The 27,421-nt window shown below is 48.7% G+C and overlaps 1 protein-coding gene across 2 annotated transcripts; it reads right to left on the bottom strand.

The window, feature by feature from the left end:
• Positions 1 to 1,648: 1,648 nt before the first annotated feature.
• Scamp2 (secretory carrier membrane protein 2) lies at positions 1,649 to 27,421 on the bottom strand. Of its 2 annotated transcripts, XM_021171675.2 has the most exons (10): positions 27,252 to 27,421; positions 12,421 to 12,489; positions 11,945 to 12,043; positions 11,278 to 11,406; positions 10,119 to 10,236; positions 8,759 to 8,887; positions 8,021 to 8,180; positions 6,678 to 6,779; positions 2,220 to 2,340; positions 1,649 to 2,008 (listed from the first exon to the last, which is right to left on the bottom strand). In XM_021171675.2, exons 1-10 carry the CDS (start codon positions 27,306 to 27,308, stop codon positions 1,874 to 1,876), a joined length of 1,119 nt encoding a protein of 372 aa, XP_021027334.1. In that variant the 5' UTR covers positions 27,309 to 27,421; the 3' UTR covers positions 1,649 to 1,873. The 2 variants fall into 2 exon arrangements, with proteins under 2 accessions (XP_021027334.1, XP_021027335.1); XM_021171676.2 differs by lacking the exon at positions 11,278 to 11,406.

Genomic DNA, 27,421 nt, shown 5'->3' with positions numbered 1-27,421 from the left:
CAGACACTGAGGCTTTAATGGGTGTAGAGTTGTGTCGAGGACTGCGGACACGATCACATGGGAATGACATCCTAGAGACCACCAACGTAGGGGGCGGGAGGAAGAGCCTGGCTCTCTCCCTGCCCTTCAAGACCAGAAGCAGTGGATATGAAAATCCCAGGGCCCCACAGGGTGACAAGGGAGAACGGACTCCAGCAAGTTCTTCTCTGATCATCACACGTGCTCTGGCCCTTATTCATTCGTTTATTTGGTTTTGGAAGACAAGGTTCCTCTGAGTAGCCCTGGCTCTCCTAGAACTTACTTTGTAGAGCAGTCTGGCCTCAGAGTGCTGGGACTAACGGTATGTGCCACTATGCTTGGCTAAAAACAATTTAAATGCCTTTGGAAGAGACCAAGTTGCCATTGCCAGGGTCCTCGATTCTGCCTTTCACTCTTGGAAAGGGTTCTTCCCCTAGAGTTGAGTGGTCTGTCGTCCAGCACAGCTCAGCCACCAACAACCTTATCTGTCACCTCACCTATCTTAGTAGGCCCTTAGTCTGTACTTCAGTAGGCTAGAGCCCTCCCAAGTCCACCATTGACAACAGGACCAGCGCTGTCCGAAAATCTTTTTATTTAAGCACAAAAATTGAGACATGACATATACATCTGTACATGGAGGAAAATAATACCAGGAAGTTTACAAAACCCCGGTGGCTGACATTACCACTTGGTGGCTCTAGGGCTGACAGCATGAGGGTAGCCTCAGGAGGGCCCCAGTTCTCAGGGGCAGGAGACTGGCCAGCTTGGTGAGCTCTTGCAGTACTGACAAAACACGGGGTCTAGGTTTCCACAGCGGCTTCTTAGGTGCCACTGCAGTGACACACCTGTGGAGCCCCCAGGACAAGTGGAAAGGGACGTAGACTCCACTGTGAGAAGAACCCTCAGAAAGAAGGCTCAGCAGTCCTGCCTGCAGGACATAGTTCAGGACTGATGTCTTCCAAACGACCCTAAGCTTTGTAAGAGGCGAATGCTGCTGAAGATGGGCGGGGCCAGGCTGAGGCAGAGGGGCAGAGTCCCCTGGGAGGAGAGAAGCCAAAACAAGCAGACATCTACCCTCTCACAAGACTGGCAGAGGCGGGGCAGGACTTGACTTGTCTTCGGTCCCTCCTCATCCCCCAAGTCTCAACCAACTCCATTTACTACACATTCAGAAGTCTGAAGAGAGGGGCTAGGGAGGGCCCCCCAGAGGGCACAAGGTGCTATCACACATGAGTCATAGCAGGCACAGGGTCATGACTCGATTGTGAAGAACACCAGGCGCTCACCGGAAGATGACCTGGGAGATTTCTGTGCTCCCACCCAGAACACAGCTCACCTAGAGTGGAGCCACTGGGGGACTTATGAAGCCCAAGCATGAAAGGCAAGGTGTGGAGACCCAATACAGATGGACCCTGTAAAGGGAGGAGTGGAGTGCAGGGTGCCTGTGGAAAGTCCCCAGTACAGTGAGCCCAGGTTGGCCCATGATCCCAAGCACGAGTCCATTTGTTTTCAGGGAAAACAGTCCCATTGCTTCCAGACAAAATCATACCAAGCCACCATTAGAAAAGGAAAGACAGCTTTGTTATTTCTTCTTTTCCCATGTGTTTTTTTTTTTTTTTTTTTTTTTTTTTTTCTTTTTTTTTTTTTTTTTTTTTTTTTTTTTTTATAAAGTCCTTGTCCCTTCCTCTCCTTCCCTCTTGTAGAGGAGAAAGCTGACTACTGAGGAAGGAGCAGGGACAAGACAAATCCCTGCCAGGTCTGTGCTGGTGTAGTCACTGCATAAGGCACCCGCGGAAAGTGCAGCTCAGAAGACAGTTGACAGAGGCCAGGGCTGAGGGAAGGAAAGTCGGGAAGCCTAATTCCCCTGAAAGGCTCCTCGGGCAGCAGATGAGGCAGCCCCACGGAAGGTTCTGCTGCTGAAGATACCCTGGGAGAACTCTTCCTGGGCCTGCTGGAAGCTGGCTCCTGTTCGGCGGTAGAAGGCGTGTACCTAGGGAAGGAGGCTGGGGTGAGAAGAGCCCTGAGCAAACCTAGCCATCAGGGTATGGTGGCAGCCACCGGAGGGGCAACCCTGCCTGGCTGCTTACCCAGAGCCTTGCTGAGCCCCTGAGAGCTTCAGGAGCAAGGCATATTTAGATGTGTGCCTGCCCAGGAGAGATGGGCATTTTACTGGGGTTCACTGTTGGCTCTGCCCTACTTACCCGCTGCAGGAGGAAGAGTGAAAGCCCAGCACAGAGGGTAAAGAAGCCAGCCACTACCATCATGATGATGGTCACAGCTAAGGGCCCATTTTTCACTGTAGTTAGGGCTGCAAGCCAACCACTACAAAAGGAGAAAGCAGAGGTGAGGTAAGATTGAGACTCAGAAGTCCCCAAGAGGAGCACTTCTCCCAAATGGCTGTGTCCTGACCACCACCTGGACATTTGCCAACCGCACAGGGAGCCTTGTGGTTCAGTGACCTTCCTCTGTGAGTGACCAGGCTGTGAGTGCTGACAGGCCCACACTGGTCCAGCAGGGGCTCTCCTGAGGTCTCAGAGTGTCTTCCTGCCCAGTGAGGTTTGGAAAGGAGATATGGCAAGCCCCTTGCCAGGAGCAGCCCAAAGCTCAGTGCTGCTGACTGAGGGTGGGGACTGGGAAGACTTGGCTTTCACAGAGGACTCTGGGGAGAGGAGCACTGGCCAGCCTGTTGCCTCTACCCTGTCACCTCAGTTGTTAGTGGTTGTCACCCCCAGAGCCTCAGTGTCCTTAGCTGTAAAGGGATTATTCTCACACTACCTGATGTCAAGACTTACAACAAAGCTACAGGGGTCAAAGCAGTGTCAGAATAGCAGGAAGAGCAATGCCATAGGCTTCAGCGACCAGATGTACATATTTTAAGAATTATATCCGGGGATTGGCAAGATGGCTCAGCGGTTAAGAACATTGACTGCTCTTCTGAAGATCCCGAGTTCAAATCCCAGCAACCACATGGTAGCTCACAACCATCTGTAATGAGATCTGACTCCCTTTTCTGGTGCGTCTAAAGACAGCTAGAGTGTACTTAGATATAATAATAAATAAATCTTAAAAAAAAAAAAAAGAAAAGAAAAAAGAGAAAAAAGAACACTGACTGCTCTTCCAGAAGTCCCGAGTTCAATTCCTGGCTACTACATGGTGGCTCACAACCATCTGTAATGGGATCCAGTGCCCTCTTCTGGTGTGTTTGAAGACAGCTACAGTGTACTCATATACATAAATAAATAATTCTAAAAAAAAATTGTTTTTCATTTTTTTTCTGTGCATTGTTATTGTGTCTGTGTGAAGGTGTCAGATCCCCTGTAACCAGAGCCACACACAGTTGTGAGCTGCCATGTGGGTACTAAGAATTGAGCCTGGATCCCCTGGTATAGCAGCCAGTGCTCTTAACCATCAAGCCATCTCTCCAGAACCCCAAATCTATTTTTAGGGTCCTAAAACCAAGGGGATAGAGAGGTGGCTCAGTGGGTGAAGGTACTTGATGCCAAGCTTGGTAGTAGAGTTTGATACTCAGGACCCACATGGTGGAAGAGAAGAACTTATCCTTGGACCTTCACATATGTGTCCTGGTGTGCATGCCCCCCTCCCCAACCCCCTGATAAATACAAGAAATAAAAAAAAAAAATTGTTGGGGCTGGAGAGATGGCTCAGCAGTTAAAAGCACTGACTGCTCTTCCAAAGGTCCTGAGTTCAATTCCCAGCAACCAACATGGTGGCTCACAACCATGCCCAATGAGATCTGACACCCTCTTCTGGTGTGTCTGAAGACAGCTACGGTGTACTTATATATAATAATAAATAAATCTTTAAAAAAAATTGTTAACACCCTAAAGGGAAACTGATGGTCTTTGTAAATGGTATCGGAACAACTGATCCTTCCTTCAACCATACATGAAAATTAACTCAAAGTAGGACAAAGATTTAATTGTAAGACCTATAAAACTCTTGGAAAGGCTAGGCATGGTGGCACATGCATTTAGTCCCCAGTACTGGGAGGCAGAGGCAGAAGAATATACATTCTAGGACAGCCAAGTCTATCTACATAGTAACCAGGACAACAAGGACCATAGAGAGATTCTGTCTCAAAAAAACAAACAAATGAACTTGTAGAAGAAAACAGGAAGTGAGTTTCATGGCGCTGAAGTGTAACACTAAAAGCAAAAGCAGCAAAGACCACCACAGAGGCAGGAAGCAGCTCCTCAGGTGAAGGAGTCCACACTGCGTCTGACAGCCTGAGTTTGATCCACAGAACACACATGGAAGAAGAGAGCTGACTCTCACAAATCTCAACCTCTGGTTCCACATAGAGGTGTACACATGTGACCCCACATGAGCACGCATGGACACATGGGCATACACATAAACACAGAGAGGAAAGAAAATGATCACAGAAGGTCTAAGGGAAGGCAAGAACAGGCAGGAGCCAGCTGAGCTTACTGAGTTCAAGGCAGTGAAGGCAGGGTCAGGATCAGACCACAAACCTCAGACTCTGTTGAGAGTGCAAATATTAATTGTAGCATGCCCCACCCCACCCCACCCCATTTATTTGTTTGTTTGTTTGTTTGCTTTGAGCCACTGTCTTACTATGTAACCCTAGCTATCCTAGATCTTTTCATATAGACCAGGGTCGCCTCAAACTAAGAGATCCACTTACCTCTGCTCTCCTGAGTGCTGGGATTAAATGGGTGTGCTACCATGTTCAGCTTATTTGTTTTTTGAGACTCTGGTTCTCCAGGCTGGCCCAGAACTTATTACATAGCCCAGGCTAACCTTAAACTTCCAATCATTCTGCATCATCTCCCAAGTGCTGGGAGATATGGGCCACCCACACTTGGCCCACCTACCTTTCCTAACAACATCTTAAAATAATAATGAAGCTGGACTATCCACCAAAAGGGTCAGGATTAGAACACAGAATAAGGTCACAGGGTGGCAGGATGGCAGTGTGCTTAGGCTCAGGGTGCCAGTGCGATGGATGGCCAGTCCTCTCCTCACACTCTGCACTTGCTCCCTGCTGTGACAAGCAACTAAAATAGTGCCACCCTCCCAGGCTCCTGCTCGCAGCCCCATCATTTTGTAATGTTCCCTGTGCACTGGTATAGAAAAGAAAACGCCAGCCATCAGCTTTTCTTTTGGCAATTAACTCTGAACTGAGGACCGAGGTGCCAAGAAACTCAAACCAGCTATATGCTCCAGAATAGCAAGACACCTCTCCAGGGAGGCAGGCACCACCTTCTGCAGTCACAAGGCCCTGAGAGAAAAAGTAAGATGGGAGCTGAGGCCGTAGCCCCACTGACAGAGTACTTGCCTAGCACGAATGAGAACTTGGATTCCATCCCAAGTTCCACATAAAACAACAGGTACCGCCTAGATGCAGAATGACAAGAAGTTCAAGGTCATTTTTGGGCTACATAGTGAGTTTGAGAGAGCTAATGTGTAAGTCAGGGGCTTCAAAGGCCAGGGGTCCGTCAGCCTCTCTGAGGATGCACTAAGAGTAAAGCAAGAACTTGCCAGACAGTGGCAGACACAGCCCTAAAGGCCTAGCCCAAACTGGCAAGGTGCTCAAACCTGAACTCTCAGTTCTCTGGAGACAGGCAGGAGGATCACCATGAATTGGAAGCCACTCTGGCCTATAGCAAGTTCCAGGCCAGAGTGAGACTCTCTCATCTACACACTCTGGAATGAAGAGTACAAGGAAAGACATCTACTTTGGTAAAATAACAGAAAGCTGGGCTGTGGCTCAGGGACAGAGTACTTTCTAGCATGTGCAAGGTTCTGGGTCTGACCCCTTGGATCCCCAAAAGAGAAAAGGACCAGGAAAGAGGCATTGCATAGAGTTTCCATGGAGATTAAAACACTCTGTCCTAGCCGGGCAGTGGTGGCACATGCCTTTAATCCCAGCACTTGGGAGGCAGAGGCAGGTGGATTTCTGAGTTCGAGGCCAGCCTGGACTACAGAGTGAGTTCCAGGACTGCACAGAGAAACCTTGTCTCAAAAAACCAAAAACTAACAAATAAACAAACAAAAACCCACTCTGTCCTAGTGTACTAACAACTCAAAATAGCTTCAGGAAGTCCCTGAAGTTGACCAGATTCAGTTGACCAGGAAGGGGATTACCTCCTCCTGCCAAAGAAGGTAATAAAAGCTGAGTGTTCCCCTCTGACGAGAGAGACTAAACTGGAAGAATGCTCTCAGGCAAGCTGACCTGCTAGGAGGACTCTTGAGACCAGACCAGTTGCCCGAGAGCATGGACCAGAGAGTCATTTGAAAAGGACACTTCTCTAAGCTGCTGAGCTACCTTCAGGCTGTGCGGTGTGCGCCAAGTCCCCAGCTTTGTAAGCTGTCACCCATGCTGCGGTGGACTTTGATGATACAGCTGTCTTTGAGTTACTTCTGCTCCTGCAAGTTACCCTTCACCCATATCCTTCTAAGTAACCCCAATAAAACTCGTTGGTTCACCAAGCTGGACTTTGGTGGCACCACTACTTTGGTCTGACTTGGGTTCCCTATCTGAGCTGAGTGGATGTGTGTGTTGCAGGAAACGTTTCATCACACAACCCACCACTAATTGTCCACCATGGTCCAAACAGGCTTGCTGGGAGCTAGGAAATGGCGAGGAAACCGAGCCTCGGCTCAGGTCTTACCTGGTCCCCAAGTTAGGCAAGCCAATCAACTGGATGAAGTAGATCCCTATTTGACAAAAAAATACAAAAAAGAACACGAAGAAGCTGAAAGAGTTGTCAGACCTGTGGAGAGAGAAGGAGGTAAATCATAGAGGGCCTGGGGCCAATGAGAAGGAACTGATGCTCTATGTCTAATCCTGGAACCCACAGGATGGAGGGAGAGAACTCTCTTCTGACATACTTATGTGCCCTGTGGTGCCATGTACACACACACACACACACACACACACACACACACACACACACACATGCTGAGGATGGAGAAATGAGAAATGGCTCAGCAGTTTAGAGCATGAGTTGCTCTCTTCCAGAGGGCTTGGGTTGGCATCCCAGCATCCACACGGTAGATGTCACAACTGTCTCTAACTCCAGTCTCAAGGGATCTGACACCCTCTTTTGGCCTCTAGACACAGACACAGACACAGACACAGACACAGACACACAGACACACACACACAAACCGTGTAAACTTGGGTGGGAGAAAAGATACCTGTGGAGGAACAAACTGGTTAAGACTCCTCACCACCACTGTGCTGTTTCCTTAATTACATACAAGGGTCTCATGTAGCCCAGGTTGGCCTCTTAATTCCCTATGTAACCTTGAATTTCTGACCCCCTTTGTCTGTTTCTCCCAAATGCTGGGACTGTAGGCCTGTGGCACCACACCCAGTTTTATGTGGAGCTTTAATAGAATCCAGGCTTTGCAATGTGCTAGGCAGACACTCTACCAACTGAGCTACATCCCTGGCTTTGAATACTGCATCTTTAAGAACAACAATACAGAACCTAGGATCTGCCTTCTTGGATACTCCTGGCTCTTCTTCCCTAAAAGCATCAAGAATGAAGTGTAATTCCAAATCCCCCGGGGGTGGGGGTGGGGGTCTTAGAAATACATTGTTCCTGCACACAGGAGCAAGCTTACATATTGGCCACAGATGCCTGAGATCATAAAGATGAGCCACAGTATCTGACACCCACAGGGCATCACCTCACCCCTCACCCCTCAGCAGGGTACTCCCTCTTCACAGCAACTGAATTCCTGCCTGCCAGGTAGACTGACCTGCCTAAGAACAGTGCAACAGCAGGTGAGGTTCCCAGTCCCATCTTATTCCCATGTTCATCCATGGATGCACAGGCTAGGCTGAGGCAAACGGCCCTTAATTTGTCTGCTCCGAGTTGAGAAGAGGAAGGCAATTCCCTCCTACTCTAGTCTGAGCTATGACTATGATGGGCCCAGAAGGCGGGTCTATCAGCTACACCTGGGACACCAGCCAGACCCTCACCCCTGTGCTAGCTCCACTCACCTGAAAGCCTTGTAGATGGGTCGGTACCAACAAAGGAAGGCACAGGGAGTGAAGATCAGAAACCAAAGGATGGAGAGGCCAAAGGCCGTTCCATTGGCTGCGTCACTTGTGAACCAGGCCAGGCACGCAAGCAGGTTTAGAAACAGAGTCACTGAATGCACTAGGAAGGAGCAAGGAGAGACAAGTGGCTTGACCCAAGGCAGCTGGAGGATTGGCTGCCCACAGAGCAAGCTACTCCCTAGGAAAGGCCACGTTGTGAAGGAGGCTGCAAAAATAATAGGGACTTCAGTCTCTATGAAGGGAAAGTCAGCTTCCAGATCCTGTTTCTCTGGGACCGCATACCAGGGGCCAAGTTTTCTTTAGAGAAGACCAGAACACCGAGGTTTCAGGAATAGGCATAATGAGGTGCAGACCCTGGGCTAATTCTTGTGGAATGAAATAGCTCTTTCTTAAAGGCACACAATGAAGCTGCAGTCTTTCCTCACTGCTAAGAACCTAAAGGTCTGTGAGGAGCCACGTTGAGCCTTTCCGGAGGTGGACTCTTCAGGAACACAGAAATCCCCTTTCCTTTTCAAAAGCTGGCCCTTTTGAGCAGGTTCCTAGATAGGACATAAAGAACCTCCCCATGCTAGCCCAAACACTGGGAAGGATGGAGTCTGTGAGGTCTTGACCCTAGCAAGCAAAGCCCAAAAGAAACCCAGGGATCTTAAGACATTGCCAATGCACCCTGGAACTCACACATCCAGAGATAGTATAGCATCTTGCAAATCCGCTGGTAGTCAGCAGGGATCTCCGTGGAGATGTCCTGATAGAAGCAGGGTTTCACAGGGCACCATGAGGGGAGTGGCGGCCAGTTGTTGTCTCGCACTGTGTAAAAAAGGGTTCAGCCTCATCAGTGGCACGGAAGCAAGCACACAGCCACCCAGTTCATAGGCAAAACAGAGCTTGCAGAGAAGTCCCTAGAAGCAGAGTTCAGAAGTTTCAGGGGCCTTCAAGGAACATGGCCCTTTTGAGCAGGTTCCTAGATAGGACAAGAACACGAGGAATCCAGATACCCACAGGTCTGCTCCAAGATAATGAGTCCCAACTACACTGGGTTATAGAGGGAACCAAATGTACTAAATGACGTGTTTGTTTCTTTCAAGACTATGAGGTAGCCCTGGCTATTATTGAATGTAGACCAGACTGTCCTTAAACTCACAGAGATCTGCCTGCTTCTATATGGGACACCAGCCAAAATAAAAAGGTATTTTATTAATGACCAGCTCTTAAGCAGGATAACCAGAGTTGTCATCATAACCAGGTGAAAGTCAGGCAAGCACCATCTTGGGGAGTTCAACTGCACACTCTTGCAAAAGTACAGTCCCGGCTGGGCTTGTGTCGAGGAGCGGGAGACTCTCATCTAAACATCCAGCCACTCCCTACTCTAAGTTCTATGTAATTCTGGTTTGTTGTACATGGCCTTGGGGAGCAGCTAGACCATACAGGGAAGAGGGCCCCATGTATGCCACCACAGGGAAGTCCTCCTCCCTGCTGGATAAGACTTTCCAGGGACAGGACGTTGGGGGAGGAGCATCCATCCACCCTCTTGTAGTAACCTGCCACGCACGCTCTGTAAGGAACCAGTTCCACAGAGTAAACTTTGGTGGAACTGTGCCTCATCTTGTCACTGGGAGCTTGTTTAGGTCTCCCTCTGGTAAGGAGTTTTAGCAACACCATGGGACTGTGGGCCCAGAGAATCAGAGAATTTCTGAGCTGGGAAAGAATGCAGACATAACTTATATCTGTCAGGCCTACTCTGCTAATCTTTTAACTTCTGCCTTCCTTCTCTCTACCCCAGAACCAGCACTCTCCCTTCCTTCCTTTCTTTTTTTCCGATGTAGTCTTACTATTATAACCTCGGCTGGCCTGGCACTCGGAGTGATCCTTCTGCCTCTGCCTCCAGTGTGCTGCTGGGGTTACAGTTATTGTCACTATGCTGAGCTCCCCAAACCAACATGCTTACAAAATCAAAAGCTTTGCAAGATCCCCCATGAACATGGTTCAGAGTACCCCTTGTGCCAGGTAGAGCAGGCTAGACCCCAAAAGTCTCTGTTACCATGCAAATTTGCCGCAGTGCTCTGCAACTCTCGCTCCTTGCGTTCCAGCTCAGCAGCTTTCCTGTCTAGTTCTTCCTGCTGCCGAAGCAAGCCTGCCTGGGCTGCAGCTGCAACAGCCTGGAGAGAACAGGAGCAGGGCACAGCCAGCAATGAGAAAGAGACAGTGTGAGCCCAGGCAGGCCAACACAGGCACTTCACCCAGGCAGGAAGACCTAGCAGATGGTCCGAGGCAGTCCTGCCCAAGAAAGTGTCTTGAGCATTAAGGAATACCATGGGAGTGCCTAGGTGACCCACTGCCCACTACCCTTATACCACCTTTGACCCCTCAGTCCTTGCAGGGCTCTCCACTCCCTCCCCAACCTCCCATGGCTCAGCCATGGCGAAGTCCAGGCTACTGAATTGTATTGTCCTTTGGTAAAAGCACAGGAGCCCAACCTGAAGCCGGAAAGCCAGAGACTTGAAGCTAGGGGGAAGAACTGAGCATGTGTGCAAAGTAGAAAAAAAGCTAGGCTGCCAGCAGAAAGCACAGAGGAGATGCAAGGCAGGCCACAGCACCAGAGCCTCAGGGAGCCACAGCAAAGCAATCTCCCTCCCCACTCTGCCAGGAGTTGCCTCCCAGGCCCTCCTGAACAATGTTTGGGGACAGTCCGTGATGTGTGGCCCTTCCCTGCCTGACCTTCATGGCACAAAGAAGCCAAGCTTTGTCACCTCTGCAGAAGGGCAGAGCCTGTCAATGGCAGTTCAGGGATTCTTGGGTGAGGCTGAGCAGAGCTGGGCTGTCACCCCTGTTTGACCCCATCTTCCTCCTGAAGAACAAGACTATGGTCCTCTTTTGGGGAGCAGGAGTGGCCATCTCACAGGATGACAACTAGGCATGTGTATACATATGCACACATTTCAGCAAAGCAGTTCTCCAGAGAGTGAAGTTTGCCTCCCTGGGAGATGAACTTCAGACACTGGGATTAGAACTGGTCCTAGCCTCATCTCCCTATGCTGTCGCTGGAACAGAGGCAGGGTCCCTGCATCCCATCACACCTGCTGAACATAAAGTTACCCCACACACAGGGAGTGTCTCACCTCGCAGGGTTCTAGGACCCAGCCTGGGTAGGCTCCAGGTGCCCAGCCCACCCTCATCTTGCTCATCTACACTGGGCATACCTTCGAAGGCTTGCGCTTGTGGCTGTCCCTGGAAATACTATCTCCTCCTAGTAGCGTCTGCCTCTCTGAGGGCTCACCCGCTGCCAGGAATCGGGCAGGCAGAAACTTGCTGGCCTGTCTAACCGGGAGCTGTAATACACAACTCCACTGTGGGCCATGCTCACCAAGACAGTGAGAAGCCTGGGGTCAGGGGGTGGGTAGGGAGGGTGACAGAGGTCAGCGTTAGGCACAAGCAGACAAGGTTCACTAGACTCAGTGAAGGGACTAAAGCAAATAGGATAGAAGGCAGGAATAAATGAGGTTAAAAAAGAGAGGGGCCAGGGATGTAGCTTGGTGACAGAGCATTTGTAAGGCCTTGGACTTCATTTGCAGCACCACAAACAAACAAACAAACAAACCCCAGACAGATTCTGTGCCCCAAGAAGGACCTGGAGTGGTGCAACAGGACAGGGGTTCCTGCAGACACCAGGGGTCCCAGCCTGGTGAGTAGAGCTTATTCCGGGGGTTGGGGGTTGGGTAGGAGGAGTGGGGCTGTAGTGTGGCTCCAAAGAATCTTACAAGAAGCCTGGGGGATGAAGGCCCTTTCCCTGCCCCCAACCCAGGTTCAACTATGGACCTGGGTGATTCCCTCCTGCACAGGAGAGGCCAAAGGACTCCTGAGCAGTACCTGGGGCGTTGGCTGTGCTGGTTCCACTGAGGGCTGGAGAACTGCTGGCTGGGAGGGCCCAGAAGCTTGTGTGGCAGGAACTGTTGTCGCTGCATTTGTCTGAGTGGGGCAAAGGAAGGAAATGAGTGGGTTCCACTTGTGGCAAACCCGTGGTGAGGATCTGACCTGGACTCTCCTCTGCAACATGGCCTCTAACCCACACCCCTGTGGCCTTACTAGGTACCAGGCTCTCCAGCATTGCCCTGCACCACCCTGTAAGAGAGAGGCCCATGTCTCAGAACCCAAAAAACTTCAGCCACATTGGAGACGTCTCCACTTTTACCTTACCCCAAGTCTACTTTAGGACTGTCCCTATGAGGACAGTAACTTTCCAGAGCTGATCTTTCCCAGCCACAGGCACCCTGGCACCTCCCACTGATACACATGGCACCATCTCCCAGAAGACTACAGGACTCAGAAAGGACATAGTCACCAACCTCTGAGAAGGGATTGAACTCAGCCAGGCCACTCTGAGGAGCCTTGGTCAGCTGGGTCACAGAGGGATCCTGGAAAGAAGAAAAGAAGACATTAGATCCTGACAAGAGGAAACAGCCCTGACCAGGGGCCGGCAAGCAATCCAGACTCCCATGTATCTGGGGTTCTGGTCTGCCCTGCAGTAAAGTCTCCTCATCCGAATCCCTTCACCTTTTCTGGAAACGGTTAGCTCAACACAGGTTTTCTCAGTGCCAGATTTGGAGGGGACCACAGTGTTTAACCTGGGTAGGTTTTTTTCCCACTTGGGTGGAGAAGGCTAAAATGGGTGGATGTAGAGACCTTCCTGTACTATTTATTCTTTATTGTTCTGTTTTCTGGTGCTGGAGATGGGACTTGTACTTGTGAGGTTCAGTCACTGGTCTAAGCCCCCAAACCCGTTTTATTTCTTAGTCTACAGAAAGCATTTTATTCCCTTAGCTGTTTAGAGGATGGATAAAGGTTCTGGGATGGAAACATGCTACTGGCTGCCAACACCAACTATTAAATCAGGCACACTTGCTAGGAGGGAGAAAGTCTCAGATGAAAAGCCAGAAAAATGTTTCCTTTCCTTTTCTTTCTTTTCTTTTCTTTTTAAAAAATTAGTTACTTAGTTTATATATATATATGAGCACATTATAGCTGTCTTCAGATACACCAGAAGAGGGCACAGGATCCCATTACAGATGGCTGTGAGCCACCATGTGGTTGCTGGGAATTGAACTCAGGGCCTCTGGAAAAGCAGTTGGTGTTCTTAACTGCTGAGCTATCTCTCCANTTCCTCTTTTTTTTTTTTTTTTTTTTTTTTTTTCTTAAAAAATAAAATAAGGGGCTGGTGAGATGGCTCAGTGGCTAAGAGNGNCGACTGCTCTTCCAAAGGTCCTGAGTTCAAATCCCAGCAACCACATGGTGGCTCACAACCATCCGTAACAAAATCTGATGCTCTCTTCTGGAGTGTCTGAAGACAGCTACAGTGTACTTACATATAATAAATAAATAAATATTTTAAAAAATAAAATAAAATAAATTCTAAAGCCAGGTGTGGTGGTGCATACCTTTAACCCCAGCACTCGGGAGGCAGAGGCAGGTGGATTTCTGAGTTCGAAGCCAGCCTGGTCTACAAAGTGAGTTCCAGGACAGCCAGAGCTGTCCAGAGCCAGACAGAAACTCTGTCTCAAAAAACCAAAAAAAAAAAAGAAAAAAGAAAAAAAAAGAAATTCTAAACCTGGCATAGTGGTGCACACCTTTAATCCCTGTACTTGGGAGGTAGAGGCAGGTGGGTCTCCAAATTCCATGCTGGCCTGGTCTACAAAGAGAGTTCCAGGACAGAGGACTACACAGAGAAACCCTGAGAGAGAAGGAGGGAGAGAATACAACAAAATCCCTTATAGTTAGTGTGGCAGCTTGTCTGTAGTCTTAGCAGTCTGAAGGCTGAGGCAGAAGGATCAGGATCCAAAGAGTTGTAGGCCATCCTCAGCTTACATATGAATTCCTGGCCAGATTAGGGTATAAAATAAGATAAAGAGATCTTGTCTCAAAAAAATAGAAACAGACGACATCAGCAGAATACTGTCTGTCTTGTGTTTTTAGCCTTCTGCTTCCACCCCCCTCTTTGCTTAAGTGGCCCTTTGATGTTGAGGGCAGTTCATACAGGCAACCTCCCCGTTTCTCGATCACGGTTAAGGGCTTCAGGTCGTACTGCAGAGTCATGCGGGAACTCTGGAGAAACAGCTGGGAGAGGACAGACTGTCCTTGGCTGAGTCTCTATGGTTCATTCCCAGACATACATTTTTTTTGTTTTGTTTTTCCTGACAGAGTTAATATACTTCAGGTCAGCCTCAAATTATAAAGACCAGGATGGCCTTAATCATGATCCTCATGATTCCACTTCCCAAATGCTGGGATTCCAAGTGTGCACTGCCACACCTTGCTCTGCAGACCTGATTCTTAAAGACTGTGTCAGTGTCACAGATGCTCAGAGAACAAACTGCTTCGTTCCCAGGTAGAAAAGACCCTGGTCATGATGAAGTAACTTATCTGAGGACTGGAAGGTAGGAGCTGGCTTCCTATTCTGAAACGTATCAGAGCTAAGTATCAGTTCCCCATGTGTTCTCTGGCTTTTCTATACAGCAGTTCTATCTTCCCACTGGGACCACCAGCTCCTAGAGTAAGTCTGTGCCTGACTGCCCCCAGGGCCACACCCAGAGTAGAGCAGCTACTGCAATTCACTGGGTCTCTCAACAGTCTCATCTTGAGAATACTGCACCTCCTTCCAGCCTTGGCCATCAGACTGTGTCCTGACTGCAGGACATCTACCTCTGTTTTGGTGCTTCCTGCAACTCAGGCAAAGTGGCAAAGTGGAAGTCACCCAAGACATGGGGATTGGTCCTAACAGTTTTCTCACAGAACCAGCTGGCCTGCTGGGGGGTTCTGGGTCTGGGTCTGCCTCCTTTCAAAGGCAGCAGATACCTGCCAGTGGAAGCAAGCCCAAGTCACTGAAATCAGACCCACCAGCCAAGGAACTGGCTACTAGTCTGTCACCACAGGGCATAGGACCCAAGAGACAGCTCAGGTAGCAGTTTCAGGAGCTGGCACATAATAAGCAGCTTAAAGTTCAAGGCAAGATGCCATTTCTATGACAACAGCAGTCAGGTGAGGGGCTGGAGAGATGGCTCAACGGGAGAGCACTGACTGGTCTTCCAGAGGTTCTGAGTTCAATTCCCAACAACCACATGGTGGCTCACAACCATCTGTAATTGGGATTCGATGCCCTCTTTTGGTGTGTCTGAACAAAGTGACAGTGTACTCATTCATATACATAAGATAAATAAATCTTAAAAACAAAACAAAACAAAACAAAACAAAACAAAAAAACCCAAAACAGTCAGGTGGCAGATTCTTGAGGAAGGATGGAGATGACAGAGATGTGGCTATCCTGTCTGGATGATTCTCCCTATTCCCCTTCTTTTCTGCTGTCTGCAAAGTCTGGACTTGGAACCCTAACCAGGCTCATCTTAAGTGGCCTGTTCCTCCTCGTGAGAGTGCTCTGCAGCTGGGGGTGTCTAGGCCTGGCCATCCTTCAGGCTCCTTGGGGCTTGGTGAGGGGCCTAGGGCAGAGCATCATCACAGGAAAGGTTTGAGAGCAAAAGCCACACTAGCGCTTCTTTCTCTTAGTGTGCATAGATCAACAGTAGCCTAAGAACTTGGCGGCGCCTTGCCTGGGACCAGATAAGCTAAAACACTGTGACACATGGGTCCTCCTTAAGGAAAGTTGGACTCTCCCTGGAAGCTGTAGACAGCTTCAAGAGAGGCTGAGACTAGATGAGGACAAGGAGGGAGGGAGGGAGGGAGGGAGGGAGGTAGAAAGGGTAGGAGGAAGGACCAAGGGAAGGTGACATTTTTTGAGTACCTACTATGTGCTAGGTTCAGCACATACTGACATTACTGTGAATTTTATTCACCCAAACTTGATCACTGTGTCTTATCAACAGCAGGTTCTGTCAGCCTTTCTCAACTTGCTTTGATTTCTTTTTATTTATTTATTTTTGAGACACTCCTTATCACAAGATTCCACTATCTACAGATCCCCCCCCCCCCACAACCCCACCCTTAGACAAGCCTGTGCTGCTCAGGCTATCCTGGAACTCAGTATTTTTCCCAGTCTGATTGTGAACTCAAACCTTCTGCTATGTCCTCTCCAGAGATGAGATTACAGGTACGTGCAACCATGCCCCAACTCCAGCTCAACCCAGGGCTGAGCTTCTCCCCTTTGTGTCTATAATGTACTGATGGGCTGACAAGGTGGCTCAGTGGCTAAAGGAGCTTGTCACCAAGTCTGAGTTTGATCCTTGAAACCTACATAGTGGAAGGAGAGAATGAAGTCCTTTGAATTCCACACATGCCACACATAAAAGGAAAGAAAGGAATGACAGAAGAAAGGAGGGAAGAGAGAAGAAACAGTCATTGTGTTCCACTCTATAAAGACTCTGGTCAGTTTGTGTGTTTTATGGCTCTGCCAAGAAAGGGGACCATAGATTTCCTCATTTAACCTTTACCACAGCCATGTAAGAGACCAGTGCCCCTGATGTAGATGGAGAAGCCTAAGCTCAGTGTAGAGACAGTAACTACTCAAGATCTCTGGAGTAGGGGATGGGGAGATGGTGCACTTGATGTTCTTCCAGAGGAATCAAGGAATCACACTCCATACCCGGCACCCATGTGGTGACCCACAGCCACCTGTAACTCCAGGTCCAGGAGATTCGATGCCCCTTTGAATCCTAAGGAAGGACAGATGGACAGAAGGGGACACACACACACACACACACACACACACACACACACACACACGGTACATAGGCATACACATAGGCATACACCCACGCACATACAAAAACATCTCAGAGCAGTGTCTGAGCTAGACTCCGAATCCAGGTCTGACTCTAGGGACAGGACAGTAAGCCTGGGACTGCAAGGCTGTGGGACAAATAGAAGGTGATTGATCACTATGTGGCTGAAGTGTGAATGAATCCTATTGCCAAAAGGCGTGAGCTATGCTTCCTTACTAAGCCTGGAAGAGCTGGAGCCTGGGGGCATCTTTAGTAGGACACACGCAGAGTCATTCATGGAAGGATCACACTGGTGAGCCCAGTGAGGACCATGGGCTTTCTCTCCAACTCACAAAACTCACGTTACCAGCATGGACTGTTCCTAGTCATGGAGCACCAGTTAGCTCGTAAGTGGGTCAGGCAGTTATTTAAAAGGATGGTGAGGTCTAAGTTTCACCTACAAAGATGTAATCTAAAACCTCTTTAGCTGCTCAGACTGGAACACCACCATCTACTGAATGTATAAGAGGGGGAAGAAAAGCTCCTAAAGTTAGCTCTTTACCTTGTGTGAACAGTTACAGGATGAAGAAGGTACATGCTAAGAGAAGCAGGACACAGCTCTTTCCCTCTGAAGAGTTCATGGTCTGGTGGACTAGTAGCTGAGACAAAATGCCAAGAGTGTGTTGGGTGGGGTTCAGTGTGTTTGACAGGAGGGACAGGAGATACCTCAGAGGGCTGGGAGGGAGATGGGAGAGATGGTTAGCTTTAACTGTAAATTTGTTTCAACCTTATAATCATCTGGGAAGAGAGTCTCAATTAGATATTGTCTACTTGAGTTGGTTTGTGGGTTTGTCTGTGGGAGGGTTATTTTAAGTTAATTGATGTGGGAAGCCACTGTGGGTGGCACCATTCCTTAGGTAGGCAGGGGGATCCTGAACTATATAAGAGTAGAGAAATGAAGCTGAGCACAAGCAAACAAGAAAGCATATGTATGTTAGTTTCTCTTTGCTCTTAACTGTAGATGCGATACCTAGCTGTTTGAAATTCTTATGTCAACTTCTCCATAATGCTGGACTGTAACATGGCTTTATAAGCTGAAATAAACCCCATTCTTCCCTAAGTTGCTCTTTGTCTGGGTATTTTATCATAACAGAAATAAGACTAGAGTAATGGGATACCGGCTGAGCCATCTTGCCAGCCTGCCAGCCTAGTTTATACAGTAAGATCTAGGCCAATTATACCACACAGTGAGACCCTGTCTCAAAAAATAAACACACAGGTCCACCAGGGTATCCATACCTGTGATCCCCAGCATTTAGGAGACTGAAGCAGGGAGATTTGCCTAGGAGACTGAAACAGGGAGATTTGCCTAGGAGACTGAAGCAGGGAGATTTGCCTCGGATTTGAGGCTAGCTTTGGCTACATGATGGTAACTAAACCCCATCTCAAAAACGGGGAATGGGGGAGCAGGCACTTGAGAGCCTGTCTGAGGACAAAGCATACTCTGGGCTCCTCCCTGCCACAGGCAGTGATGTCGAGTGCTCTAGAGGTGACAGGAACTGTTCTCGGCTTCACGCCTTTTGGGCCCTGAACCCCTCCTGTGGACGGTCTATCTTCAGTTTATACCACCCCCTTTCTCCTCCTTCCACCTGTCCATTCCCTACACAAACCAATCCAAAAACGCTGAGTGAGGACCACCAAGAAGCAGCCTCATTCTTGCCACTGAGAAGAAACAGTGCAGAGCATCAAACCTGATCAACACTGAGCCCAGTAACCGTGAAGACAGCAGTGTCACACGGGAGCCAGGACCGTCAAGACAGGTGTTCCTTAACTGTGTCAGACTACCTATGCTCTAAAAAGAATGTGCTTGCGTTCAGCGAAATGAGAAGGGTGTGCTTGGGTAATTTGCTTAGTTTTCTTTTTTAGAGACAGAATCTCACTGTGTAGTTCTGCTTGCTTCCAAATCACAGGATTTGACTGCCTCTGCCTCTTGATTGCTGATATAAACATGTGTACACCACCACATCTGGCTTAGTTTCCAGTTTTGCATCTGTAGTGGTTTGAATATGGATGGCCCAGGGAGTGGCACTATTAGGAGGTGTGGCCTTGTTGGAGGAGGTGTGTCACTGTGGGGGTGAGCTTTTTTTTTTTTTTTTTTTTTTTGGTTTTTTTCGAGACAGGGTTTCTCTGTGTAGCTCTGGCTGTCCTGGAACTCACTTTGTAGACCAGACTGGCCTCGAACTCAGAAATCCGCCTGTCTCTGCCTCCCGAGTGCTGGGATTAAAGGCGTGCGCCACCACGCCCGGCGGGGGGTGAGCTTTGAGACCCTCCTCTAGATGCCTGAGAGTCAGTCTTCTCTTGTTTGCCTTCAGAACGAGATGGAGAACTCTCAACTCCTCCAGTGCCACGTCTGCCTGGATGCTGCCATGCTTCCTGCTATGACGATAACAGACTGAACCTCTGAACCTGTAAGCCAAACCCATTTAAATGTCCTAAGGGTTGCCTTGGTCATGGTGTCTGTTCACAGCAATGGAAACCCTAAGACAACATCGTTGACTCGTTAGTTTGTTTCCTTTTATCTTTTTCATTCCTCCCTTTTTCCTTCTCTCTCTTCCTTCCTTTCTTTCTACTTGAGGATGACCCTGATCCCCTGATTCTCTTGCTCTACTACTCAAGCGCTGAATTATAAGCTTATGCCATCACCTCCAGCCTAGAAGAAGGTCAAGGAGGCTTAGAGGTGAGAGTGTAAAGAGAGAACAGCCAGAAGTATCAGGAAACCAGCCTGAGAGGCGCAGAGCCAGACTGGAGCAGTTTTGACTTGACCTCAGTGACAAGAGGAAAACAGCCACAGGAGTTGGAGCAGAGCACACCATGACCACTCTGGTTATCATGAGGAGCATGCAATGTGCAAGAAGGACACGGCTGGTCATGACTGCTGAGTAACAGGGTTAAATTAAGGAATAGCAGCTTGGTATGGAAGAGTTAGGGACTCTAGAGACTTGGGGTAGATGTCACCGGCTCAGCAACTCAAAACTAGTTAAAAATGGAAAGGCTGCCAGGAGACTGGTTTTTCAGGCTGTGTGGGAAGGGAGAGGACCTCTGTAGATTCTGGATCACATAGGAGGTGTCTGTGCAGTATATCTGGCTGGCATGTCTAGAAAGGTGTGGATGAGAGCTGCTGGAGATATTTGCCAGAGCCTAGAGTGAGCTGAGGATGCTATTCTGAGGCCACAGAAGTAGAGGCAGAAGACTGAGGACCAGGCCTAAGTGGAAGAGATAGAAGACTAAGGACCAGGCCTAAGTGGAAGAGATAGAAGACTGAGGACCAGGCTTAAGTGGAAGAGATAGGAAATGGAAACAGCCTGAGGTAAGTCAGAGGTACCAGGCAGAGACATCCTCAAGAGTCAGGCCAGGCAGGTGTGTCACCCAAGCAGCAGATGACTCCACAGGCTCACAGAGAGGACAGGGACTGGGCATGGTTGTGCTGCCTGCAATCTCGGTACTCAAGAGGTGGAGACGGAAGGATCAGGACTTCATGTTTATCTTTGGCTCCAAGTTGAGTTCCAGGCCAGCTTGGTCTAAGTGAGACACTGTCTTATGGAAAAAGTAAACAAAAAAAGCCAGGCATGGTGGTATATGTATTAGCTCATGGGAGGCAAGCAGGTGGTAGGTTCTAGGACAGCCTGGTGTACACAGTGAGTTCCAGGCCAGCCAGGGCTACATAGTGAGATCCTGTCTCCAAACAAACAAACAAACAAGCAAGCAACAGCTGCAATGGAACCACGGCCATGAAGCTGTTACATCTGCCCACTAAATCCTAATACTCTCTTTCTTCTTCTCTTTCTCTCTTTCAAATACTGGCCAAAACCTAAGCATGTCATCTCACAGACTAATGCCATCCCCAGACAGCTGTGCAGATGGAGGTGTCCCTGCCTTTATGCATAAAGCCCACTTTAGGCTTTCTCAGACTTTCGCTGAAGCCACCGGCTTTTACCACAGGCTGCCTGCTGACCTCCACTGATGCGGATGCCAGCTTAACTAAAAAGGCGTGGCAGTCTTCCTCTTCTCCATGACCCTCTTGCTGGTGGTTGCCAAGGTTTACAGCTTGCTTGCCCTGTCATTTTTCTCTCAAACTCTAGAGATCCCCAAACTCTGATTTTCAGAGACAGAGTACAAGATCTAAGACTGAAGAAGCCCCTGGGTGACGGACGAAATACAGAGATGACTTCTTAAAGAAGTGACTTTTGGTTCTCGCTGTTCATCCAAAATCCCTCATTAGCTTGTCTGCCAGCCTTTCTGCCTTCCACCCCAGCCCCTTTTTGGCTCAGGGCTCTGCTGTCCCTGAGATCCCCCACAACCTCCTCACCTCACCTATCCTTCTCCAGGAGCCTTAGTGCTCAGCTCTGCCAACCGCAGACCACAAGCTCATGTACCTTCTTCTCTCTGGGACCAGCAGGGGGAACGACAGGGTTTCTGGTGTGCATAAAGGTGTGAACAACTCTAGGGGGTGCCTGATGGCCCAAGGCTCGCCTTGCACTGTGGTCAGGACTCCCCAAGTGAGTATCCTGGTTAAATATTAGCATCCTCTGAACAATCCATAACAATCCTATGCACAGCGACTCCTAAGAAAATTTAACAGAAGTGTAGAGTCCAAGTTCATCTGGACCTCTAGCCAAGTTCTAACCCCCGCCTGGCTCCAGGTGCCAAGCATAAAGGCAGGAGCACCTCCATCCGGGTCGCTGTCTGGAGTTGGCATTAAGCTGTGACACTCTTGCTAGTTTCAAATTTCTTTGTTTTTTTCCCTTAAAAATTTTTAAAGATTTTATGTGTATAGGTATTTTGCCTCTATGTCTGTATACCACGCGTATGCTTGATCCCTTTGGAGGCCAGAAGAGGATGTTGAATTCCCTGGAACTGCAGTTACAAACAGTTGTGAGTCACAGTCTGTGGGTGCTAGGAATCAAACCAAGGTTGTCTGGAAGAACAGCCAGTGCTCTTGCACCACTGAGTCATGGCTCCAGACCCACTTTCAAACTTAAGACAATGTTCCTGTCCTACAGTAAGTTCTACCAGGTCCTCAAACTGGATGTGGTGGGATGCACATTCCAGCACTCTGGAAATGGAGGCAGAAGAATTAGGAGTTCAAGGACAGCCTCGGTTACACAGCAAATTAGAGACCAGCCTGGGATAAATGATGCCCTAACTCAAAGTGTATCTTTGTGATTCTGAGAATTCCCAAATCTCAGTCATGCTGGAGGCGACCCTTTCTGGGAAGTGGCACAGGCCTTAGTGTCTATGGAGGGAACCTCAGGTCACTGTATGCACAAATCACCTTGCTGTCATCGTCATCCTTCACACAGGAGGGAAATGTTCTGCATCCCGGGGAGGCAGCCACAGCACCAAGATTGAGAAGCAATGTGTGAAAGCGAGACTGTGAGACTTGGCAAGTCCAGGCTCTGAAAGCCTTCCTCTGTTCAGCGCCAGCACCCCCTTCCACACCCCCTCCCGGGACCCAGCCTGCTCTGCTGTAATCTGGCAGAATGCTCAGAGAAAAGCAGCCCTGGCGTTTGCTTGGGTGGTCTGATTTTTAGTGGACTGCTGGAGGGAGGCAGGGGGAAGAAAAGGACAGTACAATGCCTCCTCTTTTTAGTTTTCCACCTATGCATCACTTGACAAGACTCGTGAGAAACATCTGTGAGCAGACAGCCTGGAATCATTCCAACCGAGGGACCCAAACATCCAGAGGGCGAGGAGCAGATGTGCCACAATTAACAGAGGAACCAGGGTGTGCACAGGAGGTTGAGAAAGCGCTAAGGCTTGGCTTGCAGCTTCCTGCTTCCTCCTAGGAGTTTGGTAAGCCTCTGACACTCTCCGGGGACTTCACTTTCCACTCAGGGATCTTTCTTGGAAGGACACTTTCTATTAATCTCAACTATACCTATTCACAAGGAAGGGGTTCATGGACTGCAGAAGTTGGGGGTCGCAGGGAACAGGGGCATCATAACAAACTGGGATAAGGGGCTGGGAGACAGTTAGCTATCAGGAAATGGCTGCCTTTGCAGGTGTGAAAACCTGAGCTGGATACCCAGAACTCCCTTTTTAAAAACTTTTTGAGAGAGGGCCTCACTGAATATCCCTGGCTGGTCTGACACTCACTATGTAGCCAAGGCTGGTCCCAAACTCACAGAGACTGCTTGCCTTTGCCTCTATAATTCTAGGATTAAAGGCATGTTACCACATGCCTGACTAGAACTCACATTTAAAAACAAAACAAAAAGCCAGAAGTAGGGACTGGAGTGGTTAAGAGTGCCTGCTGGTCTTCCAGTTTCTAGCACCCACATCAGATGGCTCACAACAACCTGTATGTAACTCTAGCTCCAAGGATCTGATGCCTCCTTCTTATGTGTCCTCCTTCCCTGGCCACCAGCATATATGTGGCCTACATGTACACATACACACATCACGTATGTACACTAAGCCAAACACTTCTGTAATCCCAGCACTGTGTAGTCCCAAGACAGGTAGATTCCTGAGCTCACTGGCCAGCCATGTTCCAGATCATTAAAAGAGACAATCAAAAAAAAAAAAAAAAAAAAAAAAAAAAAAAAAAAAAAAAAAAAAGGAAAAGCAATTGAAAAAAAAAGTTCTCTGACCTCTACATACCTGCATACACATGAACACACAGAGAAAGAAAAATAACTCGGGTAAGGAAATCAACATCAAAGACGCACGGGAATTTCCCTGGCTTTTTTGAGTGTCAGCAGAAATAGGTGCCTTGGTGGAGCGACTCTGAGAAATGCTGGGTCAAACTGAGGAGTTTCTCCGGGCTTTAACAAAACTGGCAAGGCCTGTCAATGTTCATGAAAAATGTGATGGGGGAGGATTCTCAAACCCACTTGACCATAGAACAGAGTACCTTAAAAGTTCAAAATAGGGCTGGTGAGATGGTTCAGTGGGTAAGAGCACCCCACTTCTCTTCCGAAGGTCTGGAGTTCAAATCCCAGCAACCACATGGTGGCTCACAACCATCCATAATGAGATCTGACTCCCTCTTCTGGAGTGTCTGAAGACAGCTACAGTGTACTTACATATAATAAATCAATCAATCAAAAAAAAAAAGTTCAAAATATACTGCCTAAACATACTGCCTTAAAAACCCTATACTGAGGCCAGGAGTGATGGTACACACCTTTAGTCCCAGTACTGGGGAGGCAGAGGCAGGCAGATCTCTGAGTTCAAGGCCGGCCTGGTCTACATAGTGAATTCCAGGACAGCCAGGGCTACACAGAAAGATCCCATCTCAAAACAAAAGCAGTCAACACACACACACATACTTCTCTCTCTCTCTCTCTCTCTCTCTCTCTCTCTCTCTCTCTGGGACTGCCTCAAGGTAGAGTACTTGTGTAGCATACTCAAGACAGTTCAATTCTCAGTAACAATAAAACAAAACAAAAGATAAAATCTGTCCTACTCCATCCCTTCACACTAAGGGATGATAAGATGGCTCAGGACAAGATAGCTCACTAAGCCCTGAGTTCGATTCCTGAGACTCATGGTGGGAGCAAAGGACTGACTCCTGCAAGTTGTCCTCTGACCTCTATCATGCAACACAGCAGGAACATGTTAAATAAATGTTAAACACTTTTAAAAGTTTAAAAGCTTAGTGGATGCTGATTTAATGACCACTGCCAGAACTCTTGCTTGAAGGAGGAAAGGCTACGCTGGCAAGGTCTCCCAGCACTCAGGTGCCAGGGGCAAGAGGACTGCACGACCCAGGCATGACAGTGAGACCATGGCTACAAAAAACAGTAAAAGGCGACAAGAGTGTCAGTGCTACAGTCTTTCCTTAGCTGACCTAAAATAACCCCAGGACAGTTTAACACATTGAGAATCTTTAAAACAGCGCCATCCCCGCAACCACACCCAGGTCTAAATTCTGAGTGAGGGTAATTCTGGCATGCTTCTGTTGACTCTAGCATGTCCCAGTCTCACTGGAATCTTGCCTTTTGTAAAGCTGAACTGAAGACGCTAGGATAGACTTCTAAGAACATTTACAGTCCCTAACTGTCAGCCGCAGACTCCAAATAGTAAGTATAGTTTGTAATCCACCATGATATGGTATGACAGAAAAGGAAAAGGAAAAAAAAAAAAGAAAAGCTGTTCTCCAGACTCACTAGGTGTGACAGTTTGAGTCTGTCACCTCCCCACCTGCTCTCTCCTGAGCGCTGAGCCAACACCCTGAGTAAATGAAGCTGAGGACTCACACCTAGTCACCCAAGGCCTACGCCCTCCCAGTGTCCCAGCCCTGGCAATAGGGAAGCAGCTCACACTCTCCTAAAGGAAGGGAGGGCAGCTCTGACCAGAAGGGGCTCCAGCATCAGATACAAGGCTGCCTCTCCTCACACAGCTTCCTGCCAAGGATGAACAGTCATTCCAGTCTGAGGGGGAGTGTATCACCATCAGCCAAGCCCTCTTCTTCCCACACAGGATTCCCCTCCAGATGTTGCCGGTTTGCAAGCCAAAAGCTGCTTCCTGTCCTGCCATCTCCTGAGGCTGCCTGGACAAACTGTCTGACTGCCATGCAGACATTGCTTTACTTCTAAAGTTACTCACACTTTGCCCAATCATTTCCGAGGCCAGAGATGAACTTTAAGACTTCCAAGGAGCTACTCCTAATCCAGGGCAGCACAATCCTGTCCTCTGTTATCCCTGGAGAAGATCTGCCGCAAAGTTGGACAGCTGGCTGACCCTGAGAGCAGCAAAACATTTATAATTCTGACAGACTATAACTGGACAAAGGAACATCATTATATACCACATACTGCCAGAGACTGCTGGATTTTTGCGATACATAACAGAACCCCGGTACTATAGAACAATCTATCATTAAATCAAAGGAGTTAGCAGAAGACAGTAACAGGAAAAATGCAAATACTGTTCTCCTCACTAAACTAATAGAGGCAAATGTTTGTGTAAGAGACAAGTTCCCTGCAAAGGCTCTGTCAGGAAGCATTAAGCTACAAGAATATATTCTAAACTCCCCAGTGTAGCAAGGAATCAACTACCAAAAGCTGCCCGAGGGTTCCTATCAGCTAGGTCACCTTGGGAAAGAAGCATAAAATTTCCACTCTCGGCCTGGCTGGGTGTGGTGGCTCGAGCTAGTTATGGCTGCACTTGGGAGGTAGAGGAAGGACCCCAAGTTCAAGACCCAGCATGTGACACATAGGGGGTTCACAGCCAGGCTGTGTTAGATGAAGAGATCCTGTTATAAATAAACCAAGGGCTCCGTGTTACCCAATCTGCACAGCGGTGGAGGATTTGCCTAGAACGTACAAAGCTCTGGTTCAATCCCACTACTGCAAAACTTCAAAAGAGAACATGGTCATATTCTACTCCCTGAGTGTATAACCATCTAGTTCAAGGCGCCTGTGCTTTGCTCCCGCCCTTGGAAGGACCCACCCTGGAAAAGCTCAGAGGACTTCTCCAACACTTTCAGGAAATGCTGAAGCTGTAGAGGACCAACATAAAGCACCAGCAAGACGAGTTCATGAGCTTGGTGACATACTAACACAGGAGGAACAGCTGCGCTCATAAATCCCCAGTCATCACAAGCACGCGTCCCTCAAACTGGTTTCGGGCAGACATGAAAGAAGAAGTAGAACGCATCTTGGCACTAAAAGGAGTTCCAGTTCTTCAACATAGACAACTGGGCATCTCTGCGTTCTCCACGCGAAGGTTTTGGCTTAAGTCCGAAGACTGTTGTATTCTTTCAAAGTTCCAAAGGTCAAGCCGGTAACCACCCATGCAGATTTGTCAGGCCCCTGTACCTTGGGCTCCAAGCTCCTTCACCTCCCTCTCCTGAAAGTCTGTGTGGCCCAAACTCAATCCAAACAAAGCTCTTGGCCAACAAGTAATTTTCTGGCTTGGCCTCTCTTCCTACCCTCTCTCAGCCTTCTTGATAAACACTAGGGACTCTCCTGTACTTTAGATGCTTGCTTCGCTACTGCTGTTGCTATTAGGGTGTTGGGTTATCTCCACATTTCTCCACCCCAACAGACTTCTACTTCCTCATTATGTTTCAATGAGCCTTTCTCCTAGGATGACTCAATACAGGTAGATTCCCCCAAGACTGTAGAAATGGCACAGCAACATTTTGCTTCCCTTTCTGACTCTAAGACACCTCCCCAGGATAAGCGCGTGCTTGGCCCTTTTCTCCAGCAGAGGCCGGTCCGATGGCCTACAACCCGGGGTGCTCTAAGTGCCCACTTCTTTACAGCGCCCCGCCCCCTTGCCGCAGTTCCACCTGTTGCAAAGTCCCGCCTCCATACAAACTATGATAGGCCAGCCTTCAGATACCGCTCTCCCATTGGGCAGGTGATCCGTCCCTCCTACGCCACGTCTCCCGGCTCTGGCGAAAGAGGCCCAGGCCGCAGCCCTTGGCCCTAGAGAAATCTGAGAATTGGGGGTTCTACCTGGAAGGGGTTTACGTCCACTGGGTCCGCGAAGGGGTTAGTGTCGAAGGCCGACATGGTGATCGAGGGCCAGCGGGTGATCTCCGCGAGCGCTACTGCCTTTGGTCACTCAGACCCAGCGGCACACAGTGTAAACCCTCCACTTCCGGGAGCAAGGCAGCCGTTCTGGC

Source organism: Mus caroli, chromosome 9 (genome assembly GCF_900094665.2).
Source record: "Mus caroli chromosome 9, CAROLI_EIJ_v1.1, whole genome shotgun sequence".
NCBI lineage: Eukaryota > Metazoa > Chordata > Mammalia > Rodentia > Muridae > Mus > Mus caroli.
The sequence above is the reverse complement of the archived record's forward strand: the minus strand, read 5'-3'. Positions and strand labels throughout refer to the sequence as shown.